The 24,971-nt window shown below is 42.3% G+C and overlaps 1 protein-coding gene across 6 annotated transcripts in view; it reads left to right on the top strand.

Annotated features, from left to right (window-relative positions):
• The window catches only part of LOC311241088 (uncharacterized protein), an 87,787-nt gene that overhangs the window by 5,412 nt on the left and 57,404 nt on the right, over positions 1-24,971 (top strand). For 3 of the 6 annotated variants that reach the window (XM_084329780.1, XM_084329778.1, XM_084329777.1), the window contains exon 2: positions 3,942-4,004. In XM_084329780.1, the coding sequence (XP_084185906.1) occupies positions 3,942-4,004 (63 nt within the window). Of the gene's footprint in view, positions 1-1,670; positions 1,764-3,941; positions 4,005-13,539; positions 14,133-24,971 lie in introns of those variants that run through there. The other 3 variants (XM_084329781.1, XM_084329779.1, XM_084329782.1) reach the window with 2 other exon arrangements.

Here is a 24,971-nt window from a genome sequence, read left to right as displayed (position 1 = left end):
AATGCGTATTCTAGCTGAGGGCATGTTGAATGTGATTTGACAAAATAACCGTAACGTTAAATAGGGTCCAGCTGCATCGCCGGAGAATCCTTGCATGCTGAATGTAGGGTCTAGCTGAATATAGGGTCTACATGTAGCTGCAGGGCCGGAGAATCCTTGCTGGAGCTGGAGGCTACTCAAGTATACACACAGACAGTGGAGCTGTTTGCAGATAGCAAGCATTTTGACTTATTGCGTGGTGGCGATGTCTCGCAGATAATACAACTACAAGTATGATTATATAATATATATTTTATTAAAAAAATCTTTTTTTATATAAAATATATATATATATTTTTTTAATCAAAAAAATGTTGGCAGGTAAGAAATATGCTTGGCGGGTAGACTCTTCCCATCTACCCGCCACTGGCCGGTGAGTCAAAAAGTAAATTTCGCTCCCTGATCCAGAGTGGGTCATATGTTCATCAGATCAGTTAGTATAGAAGACGTTAGAAAATAACGTTGAAGCTCACCGTGGCTTCCTCGCGCCGCTGGCAGATGAGCGTGGAACAGATTTTTTTCTATTATGGGATGGAGAAATGCCCGATCCATTTCCAGGTTGTATAATAGTATATACGTCCAAATCATGTTGTTTTTTCGAGTTATTTGCACCGATCGATGTTCACTGTATCAAGACGGAGTCTCTCTAACGATAGCGAGTGCCCGGACCACACATGGATGAGCACTTCCGGTTCAAAGGTTCATTTCCGGTTGGCGATCTGCCGATCGGCCACCAGATGGCGCTCTTGAACCGCTAGAGTTGAGAGGAGATCAGCAGTGTGTCTCAGGGCTCCGGAAAGGAAATATGATTTCGATGACAGATTTTTGAAATATTGACATCAAAGACGAGTTATGGCGTCTTCGGCAGAATGAGCATGGCTAGGAATGACGTGTAAACTCGTCCCCGGCGATCAGTGTTAAGTTGCAGGCAAGAAAGACAAGTCTGTCCACTGTCTCTGGTTTTAAAACTGCCCTGTTGCAGGTCACAAAAAAAAAATATATATATATAATTTATATATATTTTTTCCCGATATCGATTATTAAAATATATTGCGATAATTACCGTTATCGTTATATCGCCCAGCCCTAAGATTATGCCATAAAGTGGACAAAACAAGGGATCTGACTGTTAAATACTTCGTTCTAATTGAGACTGGAAAAAGACCTGTCTGCAAAGCGTCATTATGAGCATGTTTTGTAAGTATTGAATATTGCAGAATGTCTGATTATGTTGTGGATAATTCATGTAAAACTTTTATTTCAGATTTGGGTTTTATTTCAATACATGATTGCTTTGGGCTTTCGATCTGTTCAGAACACATCACCTCGATTGCTTATTTTGTTTGAAGTTTATATACCCGAAGATACATTTGTAATTGATATAAAACTGAGAAATGTTCCTAATGTTAGAGAATCTGAAAGAAAAGTAAATGGTTGGCATTTGGATTTTAAACTAAATAATGTAATGACGAATAACAATGAATCTTCTATAATAAAAAAAAGTTTCCTCCAGTCCACCAAATGCTCACTACTCTAACCAAGACGCTTACAAGAGGGGGCAGTGTGTTTTAATAAATATATATATTATTTTTTTCTTCCTATAGGCATCAAAAAAAGATAGCCTCTGCAACATTGCCATGCACTGAATGCAGAATGGGGTGACGATGCCTGAAAACTGCGGTGGTGCTCGCAACTCAAATGAAAAGGCAGCAAGGAGACAATTAGTGAGAGACCACATTAAAGGGGAATTACACCCTATTTAAGAATTCATACATGATTGATTGATTGAAAACGTTTAACAGATTGCAGAATGGGTACAGTACGGCTCAATACACACAATTGTTAAGGGGATGCAGAACAGAGAAAGACGTTCGTCTTGTTTACATCAGGGTCCCCCATTTTCAATTCATAATGAATTGTAAGTAAGGGTGCAACTTGCTCCGTGCAATCCATTCTTTGTGGATCTAGCTCCAAGTGTGATTTGAGCAATAAGCTTGATCCAAATAATATTACAGCAAAAATCATCACAGAATGTGTTCCCACTGCCCTTGTATGTTTGTGTATGAACTAGGGCTGACCTTCGAATTTTTTTTGGCAATCGAAGCTTCGGGGCCGAGCTTCGAATTAATTTTTTTTTTTTTTTTTATATATATATAATTTTTTTTATCTTATTTTGTGGGACTTGTACAGCACTTTGGTAAACTTTGTTGTTTTTAAATGTGCTCTATAAATAAAGTGGATTGGATTAATGAATTAAGTAGCCCCTTTCGTGACTGTGACGCAGCCAACACAGTGTGATTTAATTCAAGGTGGATCGCTGTTGTCATTTGAACAACTTCAGATTTCATGGGAACTACCAATCCCCCAAATCAAGAATGTTTAAGATGAATGAAGTAAGATTTTGATTATTTGAAATATGGCCTGTGTAGACTAAACTATGCACAGAATTATGTCAGTCTACAAGGTCCGGATTCTACATGGTCCGACTCCACTACAGACCAATTATCGGTGAATGTTCATGCATTTTTAAGAAGGGCTACTTCCACAAAAAAACAAAGAACTCACCAAAACATCTCAGTAGCACCTTATCTAAATGTTCTATTTCATATATGGAGATTCATATTTATTTATGTATTGCATGCATTTCTACATTTTATTTCCTATTTTGTTTATTCATCCCAGTATCTTTCTTTCTTATGTGTGGAATTCTACCAGGCATTTACATTCACATTTACATTTAGTCATTTAGCTGACGCTTTTATCCAAAGCGTCTTACAAGTTCTGTACGACAGGTCATCAGGAAGGATACAACTCTATCAGCTGAGTAACAATATTCATCAAAGTGTTGCGTGTTACAGTGTAGGTTAGTTTATTAGGACAAGTGCATGACAGTAAGGTTAGTTAGGGTTAGATTTTTTTTATTTTATTTTTTTTTATTTTATTTCAGATAATGGTTGAAGAAGTGCGTCTTTAGTCGACGGCGAAAGATTGGATGGGATTCGGCTGTCCTAACTGGGGTGGGTAGTTCATTCCACCATTGTGGGGCAAGGACTGAGAATAGGCGTGTAGGTGGTGTATATGTGTTTGAGGATGATATCCTTCAAACAGGCAATAGTGATGATATAATTTGGGCAGTGCTGAGCTGGGTTACTTTCCTCCAGTGTATTTGTCCCCCGGCCCCACCCAATGGCCCCATGCACACACACACACACACACCGAAGTAAAAATAAAAATAAAATAAAAAATTATTAATTTTTTTTTAAAACTTCGATTTTTTTTTTAATGTTCGAAGCTTGTGCCATCGAACGAAGCTTCGAAGTATTTAAGACAGCCCTAGTATGAACATATAGCTACTGTACACACATCAACTAAGTCATAATGTCACACAACTGGTATAATACAACTCCTGAAACATCAACAGAATGTTTACCTAAGTTGTTACTAAAACATTCCTGAGATGTGAGAATTGTAAATATTACAGACTTAACTATGACGTGACGTTAGCTATACAGTATGAGAGTTGTAAATATTAGACTTCACCTGACGTTAGCTATACAGTATGAGAGTTGTAAATATTACAGACTTGACATGACTGTAGCTATACAGTATGAACGTTGTAAATATTAGACATGCTGTTATTGAAGCACATTAGAAAAATGCTCCGGATTCTTGTGCTTAAAGCCTTGGGAATACAATATGTGGAAATGATAACTGCAAAAATTTGGACTGCTAAGGGAGCAGCACCAATATGATCTAGTATTGTACCTCCATGTTGTGAGAGAGGGTGAAAATAACATCTACCGATTTGTGGAAAGCTTGATTTGGTCTGCAAAAGCAATTTGTTTTTTCCTTGTTTTCTGTCTGTCGTCTGTTCTCTCATAGTTGTTTCATTTGTTGTACAGATTCTGGACTCGATAGACTGGTCAGTCAGAAATGAAGAACCAGCCACCTCATCTGGAGACACAGTGAGTTAATTCCACTTCCCTTTCATGTAGCATTGTTAAATATAAACGATAAAGGCTACTGTAGGTGGCAATTCTCCAAATGTCACATTAAGATAACTATGTATATTGTAGCTGAATTGTAAAGTAAATACACTTGAAGGGGAATTCCGGTATTTTTAAACTGGGACCCTAGTTTTTGATTGCCTTGTATGATTACATTGAAGCCCGTTTTGCGGCTGCCGGCTGAAGCAACTTCTTTCAATACTGGACCAATTACAAGAGTTGAAGCCTTGCACTGAATAACCATATAAGTCCGTTTTGACATTTATTTGGACAGCCAATGTATTTGTTGTTGTGAAGTTAATCTATACCACTTGGGAGTGTGTATGTGATATATCACAATAAACTACTCAATTTACTACTGTCTTTAAGTATGAGTGAACACAACACTCTTAACTTACCATCTTTAGATAATAATATGGTACTCAATTGTTATTATTTTTTACCCCAAATTATGCAAAAATTGGGTCCAGTTTCAAAAAAATACCCCATTCATTTTAATCATGTTTATACTTATCAGGCTCTAGTCAGCCATGCTTTTACCTGTCATGCATTACCTACAGCCACTTTAAAGTGGGATACCACTCAAAATGTTGCATCAATTATTGCAGGCTAGAAAACCGACATTGTTTCTCTGCTCTAGCCACTCACAGTACATCAGTTGCGGCCAATGAGGTACAAGCCTTTCACTGCCAATTTTTCTGATTGGCCAGAAGCCTGAGCCACACTTTCAGAAGGCGTTACTCTGTATTGGGGCTGTGATTACTGGTTACTAAAAAGTAGATGCTAGATCACATGGTCATGTTATTGGGGCTGTGGTGGTGACTGAAACGTAGATTCTAGATCACATGCGGTCATGCTCATGTTATTGGGAGTTGTGGCTTTTTGGCCAATAAGGTGCCATGATACAACTCGTCATAATTGTCACCTTTTAAAGGTGCTATATTTAACATGTTCTTCTGGGCCGTGGGATCTAGCATCTACCTTACTGAACCTCTTTCAAATTACCCTAGCCATGGGTAAGGCTGTCCCTGAAGCCTGTTTTTGGGATTCGAACTTCGTCAGGGTTTTTCGGACGAATGTTCGAACCTTTGTTTTTAATAAAAATTATTTTTTCAAAATATATATATATATATATTTTTTTTTATAAATATCCTCAAACTAAATCCTCAATTTGAATAAAGTGATTAATCTGATTAAATTAGTATTTTTTATTAAATCAACTTTCTTTAATGAATATAACTTAGCAGTTATTTTTTATAATATTAGTGTAGCCTAATCTTTATCTGCAACTGTGAAGAAAAAACCCATTGGTTTAAACAGAATGAATAGACACATAAAAGAAATATAAAAATAAAAATGTGTTTGTTAATTAGAAGAATTGACCCACTGCCGGTTTAATGCAGATTGCTACTGGTAGTCTGGAACAAGATCAGATGTACAGCCTACGTCACCCCAGTCTTAAAGGGATAGTTCTAGTTTTTGGAACCATAACTGACCTCATTGCTACTTACCAATGATGTTGTTAATCCTTAGTTCCTTTTTCAGCACAATACATGCTGTTCTTCATTCTAGCTCTGGCTTGTTAGCCACAAATAGGGTCTGTACAAGCTAACTGAAGACGACTCAAATCTGCTTTGCGTGTCCTGTGGAGTAGATTCCAGTTGGTTTAAGTCAGGCCTGTACAGACAGGAGCTTGACCCTATTGACTTTGCATTGGTTTGTGGCTAACTGGAACTAGTTAAGATATTGATTCCCTTGGGGAAATTCAGGAGTATGAGGAACAGCATGGATTGTATTGAGACTGGACTCCACCAATCAACAACATCATTCTTAGTAGCAAATAGGGCTATGGTTCCAAAAACCAATTGCACAACTCAAACAACCTGTAAACGGGGAGGCAGGTGGCGCACGGAGATTACGTTCGTCACCAACACCGGGAGACACTGGATTCGCCTGTTCGAATCCAGCTCCCGGCGTTGCTATCAGCTTGGCTGGCCTCTCACACTGATACAATTGGCTGTATCAGGGGGTGGGAAAGCTGAAGGGTGGGTCCTGGGCGTTGTGGACAGCGACCCCTACAGTTCGGTCGGGGCGCCTGCTCAGCAAGGGTTGGAACTAAGGAGAGATAGTGTGGCCTCCCACACGCTACACTCTCCCCGGTGATAACCTGCGCGGCCAGGTTGGCCTGCCCCAGGCTGCACATGCGTCGGAGGAAAGCATGCGACAGTCTCCGGTCTCCCGGACCAACAGTAGGGGAAAGTACGCAACAACCAGGAAGGGTGGGATGGGAGAAAAATCGGGAAAAAAGGAGGGGAAGAAAGATATATATAAAAAAAAAATGTAAACTGAGTCCTCAATGGAAGACGATGAACAGACAATGGCGATTCCGCTACCCTTCACTTCCCTTCACTAAGGGTCAACTCACTCAACAAATGTGAAGCAACTCTGAACTGGATCACTGTATTGGAAAATACCCCCAAAGACAATGGCTGACCATTTATCTTTTCTGAACACCATAATGCAGTAACTGAAGAACTTCTCACAGCGCGAGTGGGTTTCATATAGGTACTTTATAATTCTCAACCTCAAGTTCCCCTACTCTAAAAAGAAAAAAAACTGTTTTATGGTTAACTCCTCTTGGAGGCATGACTTTGACTACACAGATTGTTATTAGTGCAAAACTGGCCACCAGAGTGCCTTTCTTCATACCCTAACCTCCTGGAGAGGGAGCGCTTCTTTGCACTTCCCTGAAATCTTAAGTTTACATGTGTGATGTCACTTACCTTGGCCTTATCCTTTAATGTTTGACCTTACCTGTAGAGCATTGTGCTAGTCTGATACACAAGCTTGAGACGTGACGGCCCCCGTACTACTCTGACATCACTCAGGAAGTAAACACCGGTCAGCTTAGCAGCATATAGCACTAGACTGTATCGTGTCGTCCCTGTAAGATACTTGTATTAAATACCTGATTTGATACCTGATTTATAATAAAAAAGAGGAAAAAAAAGAGGGGAAAAAAAAGAAAAAATCTAACCCTAACTAACCTTACTGTCATGCACCTAATAAACTAACCTACACTGTAACACGCAACATTTGATGAACATTGTTACTCAGCTGATAGAGTTGTACCCTTCTTGCTGTCTTGTCGTACAGAACTTGTAAGTCGCTTTGGATAAAAGCGTCAGCTAAATGACTAAATGTAAATGTAAATACCCATCTACGCTCACCTGCCTACCTCTCGTTCTTTCTACATGGTGTCAGACGTTGTGGACACAGTAGTCAACCCGTGTCCGAAAGTGAAAAGCGAAGGTTTAGGAGGTAGCCTATAACTAGGATATATAACGCGCGAGGAATAACGCGCAAGGACTCACGTTCAGCATGGCGGAAGGATTCCGCAAACCGGGCCCACTCGTGTTTGACAGCCACGTTGCGGAGAATTGGAGAATATTCGAGCAAGAGTATGATATATTCATTGCTGCCACACACTATGACAAGCCGCCTCGCTCTCAAGCCTTCATCTTGCTAAACCTGGCTGGCTCGGAAGCCATAGAACGGGAACGGGCGTTCGTGTATGGACCAGCCCTGTACGATGGAGACGATGAGCAGGGAGAAGAAATAGTCCCCGCACAATCAAGAGAGGACCCGGAGTGCTTGAAGAGGAAATTCCGTGAGTTATGCAATCCACAAACAAACGTCACTATGGAAAGGCACAAGTTTAATACAAGGAGCCAGAAACAAGATGAGACTATTGAAGCCTATGTCAGTGATTTAAAAATCAAAGCAAAGAGCTGTCAATTCGGAGATTTGCGCGAAGAGCTAATCAAAGATAGACTTGTGTGTGGCATAATAAATGATGGCATGAGGAAGCTACTACTCCGTGACAGCAAACTAACTTTAACCAAGGCAGTGGAGACATGTCAGATCCGCGAAATGACAGAACAACACACTAGGACACTGGCTGCACCAAAGCAAAGCACAACCAACGTAGATGGCCTACGGCACAGAATGAAAGAACGTGTTTACAAGAAAAAGCCAAATACAGAGCACTCAACTCGGTCCATAGCCAGCTGCAGCAACTGTGGAGGCAGCCACGAGCCCAGACGAGAAAGGTGCCCTGCATTCGGCAAACAGTGTCACGGATGTGAGAAAATTAATCATTTCAAGGAGTACTGCAAATCCACTCCAGGGAGTCACAGAGACAATCCACAGCACCAATACAGAAAAAAGCACGCTGTGAACCAGATTGACAGAACAATATCGTCAGGCGACAGCGACGATTCGTTCTACTGTGATGGGGTCACAGTAGCGACAAACAGTCAATACTGTGGGATCACCAGCGACACAAAAGAGTGAAATATTCTGCAGAGTCCAAGTCCACGGAATCCCCGTCGAGCTCAAAGTGGACACCGGAGCCAAGTGCAACGTGATATCTCGCAAAACGTTCAACCAAGTGAAATACAAAGAGAGTGGATCGCTCCAGGACAGCGAGGCTGGTTGCCTACGGAGGAAATGAAATATACACCTTGGGGACAGCAACCCTAGCATGCTACATAACCGATAAGTCCCACTCCCTACAGTTCCACGTGGTGCAACAAGACGTCCAGACGCTGCTGGGTTTACAAGACAGCCTTAGCATGGGACTGGTCACACTCAGTAAGGAGATACACCAGCTGCATCTGACAGACGAGGAAAACTTTTCACACAAGATGTTCTCTGACTATTCAGACCTCTTCAAGGACGAGGTGGGTAGGCTCCCCTACACCTACTCCATAAAAATCGACCGAGAGGCCACGCCTGTTGTCAGGCCAGCACGCCGGATCCCAGTCGCTATGCGAGAGAAGGTTAAGATGGAACTGGACAGAATGGCAAGCACAGGCATCATAACACCAGTCTCAGAACCCACTGGGTATCTTCAATGGTAGCAACCCACAAGAAGAACTCAGACGACATACGCCTCTGCATTGATCCACGAGACCTAAACAAGGCGCTCAAACGCCCACATCACCCAATGCGCACTGTGGAGGAAGTAGCAGCGCATATGCCAAACTCAACCGTGTTCTCAACACTGGACGCCAAGAACTCTTTTTGGCAAATACCGCTGGATCACAAATCATCGCTACTGACCACATTCAGCTCGCCATTCGGACGATTCCGTTTCCTCAGAATGCCCTTTGGCATAAGCAGCGCCAGTGAAGTCTTCCAACACACAATGGAGCAAATCTTCGCAGGATACCCCTGTGCAGTGATAGTCGATGACATTATCGTTGGAGGAAGCGGCGAGAAAGAGCATGACGAAAATCTCAAGAAAGTCCTCGACAGAGCATGTGAAGTCAACTTACGGCTCAACTTTAAGAAATGCAGGGTCAGACTGAAAGAAGTCGGCTACGTTGGACACCTGTTCACAAGTCGGGGTCTAAAGCCAGACCCATCAAAGATGCAAGCGATCAGCGAGCTGCCTGCACCAGAAGATGTAACGGCTCTGCAGCGATTCCTCGGCATGGTAAACTACTTGGCCAGGTTTGTCCCAAACTTCAGTGAAATCTCAGCCCCCTTGCGACACCTAACGCACCATGACACGGAATGGTGTTGGTACAAGCAGCACCAAGACGCATTTGACGCGCTGAAACAGTGTCTCTCAAACCCACCCACGCTGATGTACTACGACGTCCACAAGCCTGTCACACTCACGTGCGACGCTTCCCAGTATGGCCTAGGCGCGGCGTGTCTACAGGACTGTGTCCCAGTCGCTTACGCATCCCGCACCTTGACGGAGACGGAGAGGCGATACGCACAGATCGAGAAGAAGCTCCTCGCAGTAGTGTTCGCGTGCTCCAAGTTCAACGACTATGTATACGGAAAGCACATCCTAATCGAAACAGATCATCAACCGCTGGTCACCATCCTGTCAGCCCCTACACACGGCTCCAGCCAGACTGCAGCGTATGATGCTTAGACTCCAAAGGTACGATTTTGAGCTGAGGTACAAGAAGGGAAAGGACATGTATCTCGCGGACACGTTGTCACATGCTCCTAGACAAACTACAGACCGGCTTAGTGGTGAAAAGACAGACTTTGAGGTCATGGCAGTGAGACACATTTCCTCATCACGTCTGAACGAGCTCAAGGAACACACAGAAAGGGACCCAACCCTGCAGAAAATATGCAACATCATCAACCACGGATGGCCTGCGAAGGAGTCGACGCTGCCGCCAGGGGCTCGCCAATACTTTACATTCAGAGATGAGCTCACAATCGACGATGGCGTCATCATGAAGGGCTCAAGAGCCGTCATTCCCAAATCACTGCAAATGGACTACATCACGATCCTGCACAGAGGCCACCCTGGCACAGAGTCGACCAAGCGCAGGGCGAGGGACATTGTGTTTTGGCCTGCCATGGCGAAGGATATCGAGGAGAAAACGGCATCATGCCACGTCTGCAACAGCACAAAACAACACCAACAAAGGGAGCCACTCAAGCTGCATCCCATTCCAGACTTACCGTGGTCAACCGTGGCGACCGACATCTTCGAGTGGAATGGACGTCACCACCTAGGGCTGGTCGACTCATACTCGGGTTGGTTCGAGGTGGACCTGCTGCGTGACATCACATCCAACACAGTGATAAGAAGACACTTCGCTGTGCATGGAGCCCCACACAAAGTATTATCGGACAACAGGGCCCAGTACACAAGCCAGCGCTTCAAGGAGTTCGCCTCGGCCTGGGACTTCGACCATGTGACCAGTAGCCCGGAGTTCCCGCAGGCGAATGGACTAGCGGAGAGAGCTGTGCACAGCGCAAAGCAACTCATGGAGAGGTCCAGACGGGACGGAACAGACGTCTTCCTAAATCTGCTCAACCTCCGTAACGTTCCACGTGACCAGTCACTTGGGTCACCGGCTGAGTGGCTCATGTCAAGACAGACACGTACCACCCTACCCATCTGCAAGACACTACTGGTTCCTAAGGCGAAGGACAACAAGATGATCAAAGCACAGCTCGAGAAGAAACGCAGCATTCAGAAGTCGTGCTATGACAGATCAAGCAGGCCGCTCCAGCCACTGGCCCAGGGACACGTAGTGAGGTTACAGACTCCACGTGGATTCGACCGGATGGGCACAATCAAGAGCATCTGTAAGGAACCAAGGTCTTACGTCATGGAGTCAGAAGGAGGAGAGTACAGAAGGAATCGGAGACGCCTTCTTCCCGTCTCGGAACCGCCACAGGGTGACCTCAGCGACCCCTGCGACCCCGATATCACTCTCCAACCTCTGACTGGCCAACCCGAAGGCAACAGTCACCCCGTCGCCGAGAAGGCAGACGCTCAACAACACGCCCAGATACAAGAGACTGTTCAAAAGACTAACCCGCTCACTCAGTCTCCGTACATCTCACGGGCAGGCCGCATCTGCAGGCCAAACAGCAGATATATGTAGTGTTTGTCATAAGGACTATTCGGGAAAAGAAAAAGGACTAATGACGTTCATACTATACACCTGTTGTGTATTACCACTTGAAGTACAGTTAACCTGTGGTTTGTTCAAATAGCCACATGCTAGATATTAGTAGTAATCACTTTCATGGCGTAATTTGTTATAGCCTACTAGCCTGTAGAGCATTGTTAGTATTTACATTAGAGCACAACTTAAGAGGAAGGATGTAGAGCATTGTGCTAGTCTGATACACAAGCTTGAGACGTGACGGCCCCCGTACTACTCTGACGTCACTCAGGAAGTAAACACCGGTCAGCTTAGCAGCATATAGCACTAGACTGTGGTAATTAATATTGTTGAGCAAAATATTTCACAGGAAGCCAGGTGGGTTATATTGGTGTTGAAATTGGACAACACTGAGAAGAGGTGTCGACACAGCAGTGCTTTTCTTGTCCTTTGCATATCATCCTCTGTGAAATGAGCGCTGCACATGTGCACGTTTTGTAACGTTTCAGTAGGTGTGTTGAGGTCCACGTTGAGCGCAAGGAGCTTTAACACTTTGGGTGCCATGGGTTAAATTCATGATATACCATAGATTGCCAGCTCTATTTGTCTATGGAGAAGTACCCCTTCTTTGCATGGCTATAACTTTTTAAATTCTATTGCTACATTGCCATTATTAGGGCCCATTCAAAGTCCTATATGTATTGTTCATTGTGTAGCAACGTTAAACTTTTTCATTCACATATTCATAGTAAAGTATGGTCTAATGTATAAGTATGTTTTCATCTCTTTCTGCAGCTTTCTCCAGAACGTGATCTATAGCCCCAAATGCATTATATTGATGATGAAATACAGTTTGATGGCAATCGGGGCGATATAAAAAATTTCAATTGGACGTACTTCTAGAATGATCTACGTATGATCTGATGATGACCGGATGGGCGGGGGATCGTTTATAATTCCGTGGGCAGCGTTATATCATTCATCTAGTGTGGGTCATATGTTCATCATAACAGTTTATATGGAACACGTTCAAAAATAACGCTGAATCTTACCGGATCTTCCTCGCGCCGTTGGACGATCAGCGTGGTGTAGACCGTTTTCGATTATGGGATGTTTATCCTGATGAACCATTTCCAGCTTGTATAATACTATATACGTCCAAATCATGTTGTTTATCGAGTTATTGGCAATGGATCGCTATATATTGTGACGAGCCAGAGTGCCGGCAGCCAAACCGAGTGCCCGGAAGTAATATGGCCGACCAGCACAACCTCCACAGCACTTCCTGTTTGGCGATTGCGCCGATCGGCCACCAGATGGCGCTCCTGAACCGCCAGAGAGCTCAGTGGGTCCTCCTGGTGGATCTCAGGCCAGCGGAGGGGAAATATGAATCCGATCACAGATTTTTGAAATATTGATATTAAAGACGCTGTAAAGCGTCCTTCGGCAACTTGAGCATGGCCGGGAATGACGCTGTAAAGCGTTTTCCGGCACCCAAAGTGTTAAGGAGAAGTCACGGCTTTGAAATGCAGCTTTGTATATATTGTTAGTTTATCACCTTTTGTTATCTGTAATTTGGATATAACAAGTGCCTTAAACTCAAACCATGTTTCAAATAGCAAGTGATATATTTGTTATCGGATTTGCATAAAATATATGATGGTGATTGGAATAGACTTAAATGAAGCCCCAGATTATTCAGCAGAGATTACCACCAAATAATGTACCCTTCAACTCTCAGAGATGTTGTATTACCTTTGTGACAAATTGCATGTTATAGAATAGATTATTGGTGATACTTGCACCCTAACCATAAAGAATACACCTATTGTAATATAGCCCCATTTCCAGAAAGTCCAGAATTGATGCATGGTTGGTATATATTACCTAATATTATGATTATATATTTCTGATACCATTTCTATTAATGCATTGGAGTTATACTAGCTTTTATTTTGAAAGAAAATGATTGAGCCGGAAGTCAGTCTTGCTGACTGAACCCTGGTTGATCGCCTGTCTACGCCTCTAGCAGCTGACGGTAGTTTCTCGTATCAGGGCAGTCCGTGTTTCTAAATTATTGTGGAAAGTGATCGTACATACGACGATGGATTGACGTACCGTTTTGAAATGCAAATATCAGCTTTATATATATATATGTGTGTATTGTTAGTTTATCACGTTAGTTTGTGACCCGGATATATAAATCGCAACAAAAAATCTGCAAGCGGAACGGATTTGCACCACACGGCTTATGACCGCTTGAGACGCCTGCGAATAATCGCTACAACCACGATTCAACGTGAGAGAGACAGCCACCCGATATAATATAATTATACGTTAGGTGAATTTAAAAAAAATGCCACGGTCGTGTGTGTACCCAGGTTGTCAAAACAAAGACCGAAAATGGTCACCGTATCGATTCCATCGATTTCCATGGACGTTGAAGAGAACACGGCTGTGGCTCCTCGCGCTCAACATGGACCTCGACACACCGAGTGAAACTTTACGGAACTTGCGTGTGTGCAGCGCGCACTTCACCGAGGACGACTATGCGGAGGACAAGCAGGGCGCTGTGCGCAGACCTCTGCTGAAGAGCACCGCGGTGCCGACACCTCTCCTCAGCGTACAGATCACCCAGGAGCAGGTAACATGTAGTATCTCTTCAGCCCACACTACTAGTCATGTCTTCATCACACTAACTGCACTGGTGGACATTCGCTGGGTTTCGAGCATTTCACGACTAATTGAACGTTAGGTTGCGAGTGGTGCGGTCTGGTAAAGGAGCTGTGGTTTGCATCATGTGAAATACTATTATTATGCTTCTTCTAATATCACCCCTCGCGTGCGACGTTCTGGGGGCTTGCGCGTGTCCGTTTCCGCATCTCGCGCGTCAACAATGGAGGGTCATGCATCCATGGCGAACAACACCAACATCTGATCAAATAGCGTAATTTACGGTCATTTACTAATTGTTTTAGTTTTTTGATAAATGCCGTCTTGCTGTGTAGTGCCCGGCTGCGAGGATGACCGGGGGAAGATAAGAAACGGAGTTAGCTTCCACCGATTGCCGACATATGTTGAACGGTGTGACGAGTGGCTCCGAGCGATACAAAACCCCAAATATGACGAGAACACAGCGGCAAACACGCGACGGAATCTTCGCGTGTGTTCCTTGCATTTTACACCGGACGACTTTGAGAGGAATATGCGAGCGGAATTGATGGGAGGCAGTGACAAAAGGAAGCTGACTACAACTGCCGTGCCCTCGGTCTTTGGAAAACAATGTAGGCATGGCCATGTTGAGGGAGAACTCACCGACAAACGAGGTCGAATAGAGGTAATGATGAGACCAGAGTTGGCATTTAAATATTCACGGTTAATGTTGACTGCAATTCTGCATAGTGATTTTTTTTATTGGGTGTTTTGAAAGGTATTGTGCAATGATTGAGCTTAAAGGAAAACTCCATTTTGGGAAATTAGCTTATTTAACATCTTCCCTTGAGTTAGACAAGAAGATACATACATTTATTTGTCTCTCTGCATGCATTAGGCTTAGGGAACGCCCGCACCGTTAGCGTATTGATTGATTGAAAACTTTATTAACAGATTGCAGAATTGGTACAGTACAGTACAGCTCAATACATACAATTGTTAAGGGGATGCAGACCAAAGAAAGACTTTCGTCTTGTTTACATCAGGGTCCCCCATTTTCAATTAATCGTAACATATAATTATGACATACAGATAGACAGTACTGCTACATCTATACATTTATGACATACCAGATTTGCAAATACAGTACTGTTTGTGATACGAAAAGAGTCCAGAAAAAAGAGTTGACTTGAGAGTTAACTTTTTGACTTACCAGCCATTTGGCTGGTAGATTTTAAAAACGACCAGCCATGCAAATTTTTACCAGCCAAAAATTATAAATAGCTTTTTAGTATATCGCCATGTGTTAATTATTACTATATAATACTCTCATATGCTATTTTCAATTAATATCATAAACAACATAAGGAATATTAGCATAATTTTGAGTGGACTGAAGGAATGAGTCAGCGTTAATAGTTTGAAATGCAAATAATTTATTGAAACATAGAAGTGGGGTCGGGACACACACACTGTTTCAACTCACCACCCCTGCATCATATTGTAGTCTGTCTTCAAACTTCCACTCCTCTCGAAACTTTTTTATATTTGAATATCAACATTATCTGTCCATCCTCAGTAATTCTCAGTTTACTATAATATACTCCTGTCCTGAGTCCTGACTAGTGACTTCATCGTCTTTCCAAACGCACGCACACACACAGGGAAGGGGAGAGTGCCCCCCATTTCCCTTTCCCCAGTCCACACTGTGTCTGCTGTTCTCTATGGCTCTGCGCCTCTGCCTCTGATCAGGATTAGCTTGTTAGCTTATGCTAACGTTGTAGTGATTGTAATGGTACATAAACGTTAATTTCGGGCGATGTGGGCATAAGCATCGACGGGGCACCGGTTGAGAGAGTGAACAGTTTCAAGTACCTCGGAGCCCACATATCCGAGGACTTGACATGGACCACACACATTGACAGTGTTGTGAAGAAGGCACGACAACGCCTCTACTTCCTCAGGCGCCTAAGGAAGTTCCAAGTCAGTCAGAAGATCCTTAGGAACTTCTACTCATGTACAATAGAGAGCATCCTGACTGGCAACATCACCTCCTGGTTTGGGAATAGCACTGCACAAGACCGTAGCAGACTACAAAGAGTGACACGTTCAGCCGAACGCACAATTGGAGGGGGGCTTCCCACCCTCCAGAACATTTACAACAAGCGGTGCAGGGGGAAGGCTAAGAGAATTATTAAGGACTCAAGCCACCCGAACAACTGCCTCTTTGAACTGCTGCGGTCAGGCAAGCGATACCGGAGTCTTAAGGCGAGCACAGAAAGACTCAGAAGAAGCTTCTATCCCCAGGCCATCAGGCTGCTAAACGAACAATAAACACTATGCAACAACCATCAAATGCACACAGCACACACACCCACACGCACACACTCACTTAAACCACACAAACACACTTTATATTTATTGATAAAGGATTTGCACTACAACTCGTACACCCACTGTAAATTGTACCTAAATTGCACCTCATCCCATTTCTGCCTTGCACTATATAGTATTGTATTAGTACACTGCACAGTATTGTATATTATATGGTAACTCAGATACGTCTATTCTGCATCGAACATTGTACATATGTCTATACTGAACACTGTGACCTAATTTTTTTTTACTTCTAATTTACATGCTATACTATGTTATTTTATTTCATACTTATCTTGTCTTGCACAGTCTCTGGAGCGTAACTGTAAGAAGCATTTTGTATAAAAGTATTCTGTACTTCTGTATGACAACTATTAAAGAAACTTGAAACTTGAACTTGAAACTTGATAAAGGAATGGCGACGGTGCAAAGCATGTTGATGCATTTGACCCGTTGTGAGAAGAAAAAAAAACACCACAGACTTATTTCGGGTCGTGTAGGCACACTGCTGTGTAGCGCTGCTCTGCTTTCACAATCACGGACTGGGCGGATATCATATGACTCGCGGAATTGCTGGGTTTTTCAAAATAAGAGTATCATATGAACCGAACGTTGCTAGCTGCCGGAGCGATAGATATTATGAATGGAGCTGCGCTTGGGGCGGAAATGAGACCCGCACAGGATTTTCAAAATAAGAGTATCGATATGAACTACACGCCAGGTGGCGGTCAGATCTCTCATTTTTACTCGCCAAACCTTAAATCTACACGCATTTGGCACTTGGCGGGTGCTTATTTTGTTCCCTGGACAAGACCATACTTGGTAATTTACTGTACATTGGAGGGGGTTGTGTTAGGACATTTACAGGGGCCAGTTTCGAATTGCAGTCTCCCGTAGGTGTTCCTTGAGAGTGGTTTTGAAAGTGGGTAGTGATTCACATTCCTTTACAGCTTTGGGTAGGGCGTTCCACATTGATGTGGCATAATTGCGAAACGTGTTTAGTCCCTTGTTTGAGCCGAATCTGGGTTTAACATGATTTGTGGAGCTCCCTCTGGTGTTGTGATCGTGGTATTCACTGACCTTTGGGAAGTATTTTGACATGTACATGGGTACCTTGGTTGTGTAGTGTATCTTGTAGACCAGGCCCATTGCAAGTTGCTGTACTCTGTCGTCTACTCTAAGCCATCCTAGGTTGTCAAAGTGGGCAGGGGTGAGGTGGGTTCTAGGAGTAAGGTCAAGCAGTAGTCTGACCAGTTTGTTTTGAGATGTTTGTAATTTTGTTTTTAGCGCCTTTGAGGTGCTTTGGTACCATGAGGTGCAAGCATAGTCGTAGTACCCTTGAATGAGTGCTCCTGCCAGAGTCTTCAGGGTATTCTTGTTTACCAGTGAGGAGATCCGGTACAAGAATCGAGTTCGTTGGTTGACTTTTTTTTATTACATTGGATGCCATTTTGTCACAGGAAAGATTTGCCTCTAGGATGGAACCCAGGTAGGTAATATCTTCTTTCCTTGTGACAATATTGTCACCCACTGTAACTGAGAAGCCGTCGGTCTTGCTGAGTTTGTTATTTGAACCGAAGAGAATGGACTCTGTTTTGCCCATGTGTAATGATAGTTTGTTATCAGCGAGCCATATGCAGATTTTGCCTAGTTCTGAGCTGAGGGTTTTTTCAACCTGTAACTTGTTCTTGTCAGAGACCAGCAGGGCTGAGTCGTCCGCAAACCAGGGTTTCCGTTAGAAAAAATTGTTGCCGGCCTCAGTGTCCGGTAGATTTCAATCTACCGGTCAAATGAGAGAAATTCCGGTCAGAGTTTATTGAGCTTAAAAACAATTGATAGGCAAAAGAATGACAACAAAACAAAAGAATGACATCATCAAGGCATGTAGATTTATAATATTTTTACTTAAAACTAGGCTACTTTTGCGTATAAAGTCATTATATTCCAAATAAAATAAGTCCTGAGACTCGTGCTGCTGCCGACTTTAAATCAAATAGGTGTCTGTGGGCAGTCGCCCGACATTAATAAACAACAGTCTGTTATAATCACATTTTTATGAGCTAACGAATTCCGTTATATTGGACATTTGTATTAATTATATCAAGCGAAGAACTGAGAAATTTGACAGAGAGAGACGGCAACATTATCGTGGGTTTGCGTGACGACTCTCTCTCTCCACCTCCCAATGACTTATTTGCGAGAGTATGTCGATGCAGATTCAGCTGTTATTGGCTCTTTTCTGGGGAATGGCTGAATTGGAGTACTGCTGGAGTACTGCATTGTGCTGCTGCTGCTCCGGCTCTGCAGCTTCACAAAAGTTTGCACACCCAGCACTAAGCTCTCGCTGACCACGTCGTTGTCATTATTAGAAGCAACGATGAAACAAATGTAATGATTGTTTCGTTCATCGCATAGGCTATTTAATTTTAGCCTATTTTAATACAATTCAAATAATCAAATTGTGCTTAGACTCAGGGAATTATTTTCACCAGACATTAAGACCGGAGAGATTAAATATGTCGGACTTCAACAGATTTTGCCGGTCAAATACCGGTAATTACCGGCTAACGGAAACGCTGCCGCAAACAGGAACAAGCTTAGCTTCATCACTGGAAGTGGGTCAGATCTTACCCTGAAGTTCCCTACAGTCCCCCACAGTCACGAAATACACTCTAAATACAACTCTAAAACGTTCCTGTAAAAGCTGTAAAGGAATGTGAATCACTACCCACTTTCAAAACCACTCAAGGAACACCTACGGGAGACTGCAATTCGAAACTGGTCCCTGTAAATGTCCTAACCCATTGTTTACATTTTCATTTCATTCAAAGGATCTGAACAGATTGAAGTTTATGGATACCATGACTGTGGTAAGTTTTGAGGGGCTAGCGTTACACAATAAATAAGTTATACTAATACCACAAGTGTGGATTCACTCGCCCAAACCCTGTAGCCGTGCATCGCAGTCATTAAAGGGGCTAACTAGGTCGATAGTCCAGCAACGTTGTGACTGTCCTATTCATCAATCTCACAATATTCGCTAACGTTAGACCGATGGAATACAGCCTTCCATCTAAAAACATAAATGAAAACTTACCACAGTCATGGTATCCATAAACTTCAATCTGTTCGGATCCTTTGAATGAAATGAAAATGTAAACAAACACTGGCCTCTAGGGATGCGATATGATTTTTTTTTTAATATATATATATATATTTTTTTATGAAACTACTGTATATTTGTGTTACAAATTGTGCTCACAGATATGAACATAGGCCTCTTTACTTACTTAAAAAAAGGAAACTTCAAGAAATAGCACTATCTCTCTCCCAGTATGGTCTGCCGGGCTGCAGCTAGATACTAGTTCTCCCAGTATGGTCTACCGGGCTGCAGCTGGATACTATTGTCTCAACCAGAGCTCTCAACCAATGAAATTTTGATTGACTGTCGATTCTGCCAATTACGTCACACACCGCGTGCACCCGCCTCTGCTGTTACAACCAATCGGCAAGCGTGTATACATTTTTTACTTCCGCTTTTGTCCGCCATTGATTTTGACGAGAGCTGAGCTCTACAACAACAACGTTAGATCCCCGTCCAACGTTTAGCTTTTAGCTCCGCAGGATGACTAAACGAGGCAAAATGATTTTACTGCAACGAATGTTATAATAAAACAAAGCCTTTCTATACATGTGTCTGATTGAAAACTTTATTAACCCTTTAATCGCCAAGGACGCCGTAACACGTCATTCTCCGCCATGCGTAATCTGCCAATGACGCCGTAACACGTCATTGAGATCAATATTTCAAAAATCTGTGATGGCAATCATATTTCACCAACGGAGACTTGAGATCTCCTGTTGATCTCAACTCTCCAACGGTTCAAGAGCGCCATCTGGTGGCCAATCGGCGGATCGCCCAAACAGCAAACCGGAAACAGAAAGTGGTGCTCATCCAAATTCGGTCCGACCACTCGCTATAGCTCCCGGGGCTCCATCTCGACACACTGGATAATCAATCGCTCGCCCTAACTCAATAAACGTTATTTGGACGTATATAGTATTATACAACCTGGAAATGGTTCATCTAGATCAACATCCCATAATAGGAAACTTTCTACTCCAAGCTGATCGCCCAACGGCCCGAGGAGACTGGGGTAAGTTTCAGTGTTTATTATTACCGTGTTCGATACAAACTGCTCTGATGATCATATCACCCACACTACATGAATCATCTAACATTGGCCACGGAATTATAAACGACCCCCCCCCCCCCCCCATCCGGTCAACATCAGATGATGAGTAGTAACTTCTAGAAGCACGTACATTTGAAATTTTTTATCTGGCGCCGATCGCTATCAAACTGTATTTGATCATCAATATAATGCATTTAGGGCTATAAATCACGTTCTGCAGAATGCTGCAGAAAACGATAACATATTTATACTTTAGATTGTATTTTAGTATGAATATGTGAATGAAAAAGTAGAATGTTGCTACATCCTAAACGATAGATAATTGATGTTGAATGGGCCATAGTAATGTCAATTTAGCAATACAATTTAAAAAATTATAGCCCTGCAAAGAAGGGGAACTTCTCCATAGACAAATAGAGCTGGCAGAGGATGGTATAAGGATGTACATAAGCGTGGCAGAGAAAGGGTTAACAGATTGCAGAATGGGTAAAACTCCGGGCTCTATGAGCAACGGAAGGAACTGAGCTAGTATGAACGAGTAATGCTTGCTACGTTCGGGTAAATAATATGCTGATGTTATTGAACGTGAAGCTAAGCTACGCTAACGGTGCGGGCGTTCCCTAAGCCTAATGCATTCAGAGAGACAAAAAAGGTATGTATCTTCTTGTCTAACTCCAGGGAAGATGTTAAATAAACTAATTTCCCAAAATGTTGGAGTTTTCCTTTAACACTTTGAGTGCCCAAGGTTAATTTCGTATTAGTCCCTTGAATGCCCAAATCCGCTCCAATGTTAACGTTAATATCGCCTAATCTATGTTTTAAATTATGGCTGTGTCTAATCTGCCCGTCGCTTATCAAAGACTCATTTTCCAGTCAACATTGTCAAGGCAGATTGTTTTTTTATCGCTTCATTTCCATTTGATAGCATTTTGAAAATCACTCGTTTCGTGGAAAAAAACAACCCATTCTATGATAATCGCCTTTTACTGGAATATTCCAGAACGTTGTCATTTGTCGGCCTATTTATGAAGCGGGTTCAAATAAACGCTAGATGATTGATAGTATATGTGTGCGCACGCACACTCGTGCCGCGCGCTGATAATCGCTGCTCTTATTTCCTGATGGCTTTTACAGTCAAAACAGCTATATCACATATAGGTGAAACGCTTATATATCCGTGAAAACGAGTCTGATTATCCTAAGACTGATAACATAGATTCCTTACCTGACATCAAATGGTATATTCCAATTCCTGGTCACCATTCGAAAAAATCGATAATTGTATTGATCAACCGTGTATACAGTAGAACACATAATCCTCGCTGCTCAGCGGCTCCAGAATGAACTCTGGTAACCCCGGCTGCATGAGTGAGACGTAAAATGTGGAGTCAGAAATCCTTTCTCCCATTCACTTTCATTGAGTCCAATCCAAAAGGGTGATTTACCATCTGGGAGACGATAGGGGGCGCTTTTTTCACATCTGAGAGCCTGGGGTGACTGGATATCCAACGGTAGGCTCGCTTGATGCAATATGATTTCAGATCGCTAATATAAAAAAAAGAGAAAAAAAAGAATATTCTCGGGTTGGGCAATCAAAGTGTTAAAGGGGAAATATATTTGTGAATATGAGCTACTTTCTCCCAAAGCCAGAAACCAGATAATCAAACTTGTGATGTTATCAATGAATGGGAATTTTGGACCCACAGAATGTATTTCTTTTTTATATTCAATTTAGCTTTATTCTATAGTAGTGGTCTCGCTTCTGAAACAGAAAATTTCAATGAACTCAGAACTTTCCCCTGGGTGCTCCGTCATCTATAAAAATCTTTCCCAATTCATTGTCTATGGAGCAGCTTCAGACTTTATATTTGATGACATACATTTGAGTTTTACCACTCTTTTTTTTTGGATTTGGGAGAGTTGCTCATTTTAACAAATGTTTGTTTGTACCGTCTTAGACCAGAGGAATAACATGTATGAATTCTGAAATTTGGCGTAGTTCTCCTTAATGAACCAGAGCCTTCTTTCATCAACGTCATCTTGTAGGCTCCTGTTTCCAAAAGCGGAGTGAAGCCCCTTTCCCACTGCCCGTTCAAGGCGAGAATCTTACCCCATTTATGCGCTAGGCTGTTATGGGAATTGGGGGTCAAATATTATGCAGCATTATGCTTTTTTCAGGTATCGTGAAATTGCTGGGGTGGGTTTGCCCTAGCGTCTTGAGTAGGGATGGGTACCGAATTCGGTACTTTTGAGGTACCGAACCGAAACACGTCGGTACTACCGAGTATCGAATCAAGTGAGAAACCAAATTTTTTTTTTTTTTTTTTTTTTTTTTACTTTTTTCTTTTCATGTCAACGTTCACACGCACAATATATGCTTACCTAGGATTTGACTTGATTCAACAACAAAGCAGTCGGAGCAATGACAAGCCGAAAACTGTCGAAATTGTAGTTATTTGAAGTTTGGATTTTTTTTTACGACTGAGGTAGGTAAATTAAATTTCGACAGTTTTCGGCTTGTCATTGCTCCGACTGCTTTGTTGTTGAATCAAGTCAAATCCTAGGTAAGCATATATTGTGCGTGTGAACGTTGACATGAAAAGAAAAAAGTAAAAAAAAAAGTTAAAAAAAAAATTAATACATTTTTAAGTACCGAAAAAAGGTACTGTTGGGTACCGGTATCGATTCACAGGTACCGGTACCGGTATCGGTTCAAATGTGAAAGGTACCCATCCCTAGTCTTGAGTGAATGGCACTGCCTGGCATTGCTGCGACTAGGGATGGGTATCGTTAGGATTTTATCGATACTACTATTATCGATAGTCGATAGTGCTTAACGGTTCTGTACTTTATCGATACTCTTATAGTTTCTTTTAGATTATTATTTTATTTGAACGGCTTAAGGTTATATCTGTACTTGACTTCAATCAAATCAAACCCCCCTCTTAAAAACAAAAACCTGTGTTTAACCTAGCCATCTATAAAACATCATGCTAAAACTGTGAAACAAATGTCCTACTCCCCTAAAGAAAGAAATACATAGCAAACATGACTAGGGTTGGGCATCGTTTGGATTTGAACGATTCCGGTTCCGATTCTCCATTTCGATTCCTGTTCTAAACGATTCTCGATTCAGATTATTTGAGGTACAGGTCACAGTTTATTTCGCAGGAGATTTTTTTGTGTGAAAAATCTAATTTTTTTTCAAACTATTCACATTGTCAGTTGACTTGATACAGTTTAATTTGGTTGCTGTACTGTAACTAGGGTATTAATTAACAAAGTAAAAAATATGTTCCAGAACCGGAAGTTAGGAACCGGGTCCTATTAGAACCGGTTCTCGGTGCCCAACCCTAAACATGACTCAGTTATCCAATAGTGCTGGTGCTTTTTACTTTGTTAAAATCTTTTAGATTAAGACTAAAAGACTACAATATGACTACAACGATTTCATGACGGCTTCCTGTCCTCATTTCCGTTTCCGGTTTAACGCTACATTTTCAACAACAGATTGCTGCTAATTAAACACTTCATGGAAACGGAGTAACGTTAACGTTATGTCGAGTTCATATGTGTAGTGTAGTATGAACTCGACATAACGTTACTCTGTGTCCACTGTTGCTGCCACCGTTGCGTCGCAGATGGATGGTACACTCTGTTAGCTCAGTAGCTAATCCGCTCCTAGACTACCGATAGCAGTACCGATAACGTCGGAGCTTATCAATACTCAGTTTTTTTCTAATTTAGTACCGGTTCCCGTTTAGAACCGGGTTTCGGGGGGCATCCATAGCTGCGACCGGGGTGACATTGTGATGATGTGGTTAATTCTGTGGGGATTATAGTCTTTAACATCATAACTACAAGTGGAGCACTGGCCCATTCAAGATTCAAGAGATTTATTAGTCACATACATACACAAGACATGTGAAATGAAGGTGACCATGCCCACCTTGATTGTGCAAGAAAATACAAATAATAGAATAGATAATAGATGGACATGATAAAAGGTACTAAAATACAATACAATGCCATTGCTAAGCTTACGAATGAAAACTATACAATACAGCAGGGTTCGAAATTAACGGGGGCTTGGGGCATAATGCCCTTGAAAATGGACAAAATGCCCTCGAAAATCAGTTAAGGGGGGCACTTAATGCCCCCGACAGTTTACTAATTATATATATATATTTATCCGGTAATGGAGCGTCTGTATCGTACGGTTCAGATGACGCGCAAATAAAAAAATTCATTTGGCGGAG

The sequence above is a fragment of the Notolepis coatsorum genome (assembly GCF_963971535.1).
Source record: "Notolepis coatsorum genome assembly, chromosome: 14".
Taxonomy (NCBI): domain Eukaryota; kingdom Metazoa; phylum Chordata; class Actinopteri; order Aulopiformes; family Paralepididae; genus Notolepis; species Notolepis coatsorum.
Note: the sequence above shows the minus strand (reverse complement) of the source record. Positions and strands in the feature narration are given on the sequence as shown.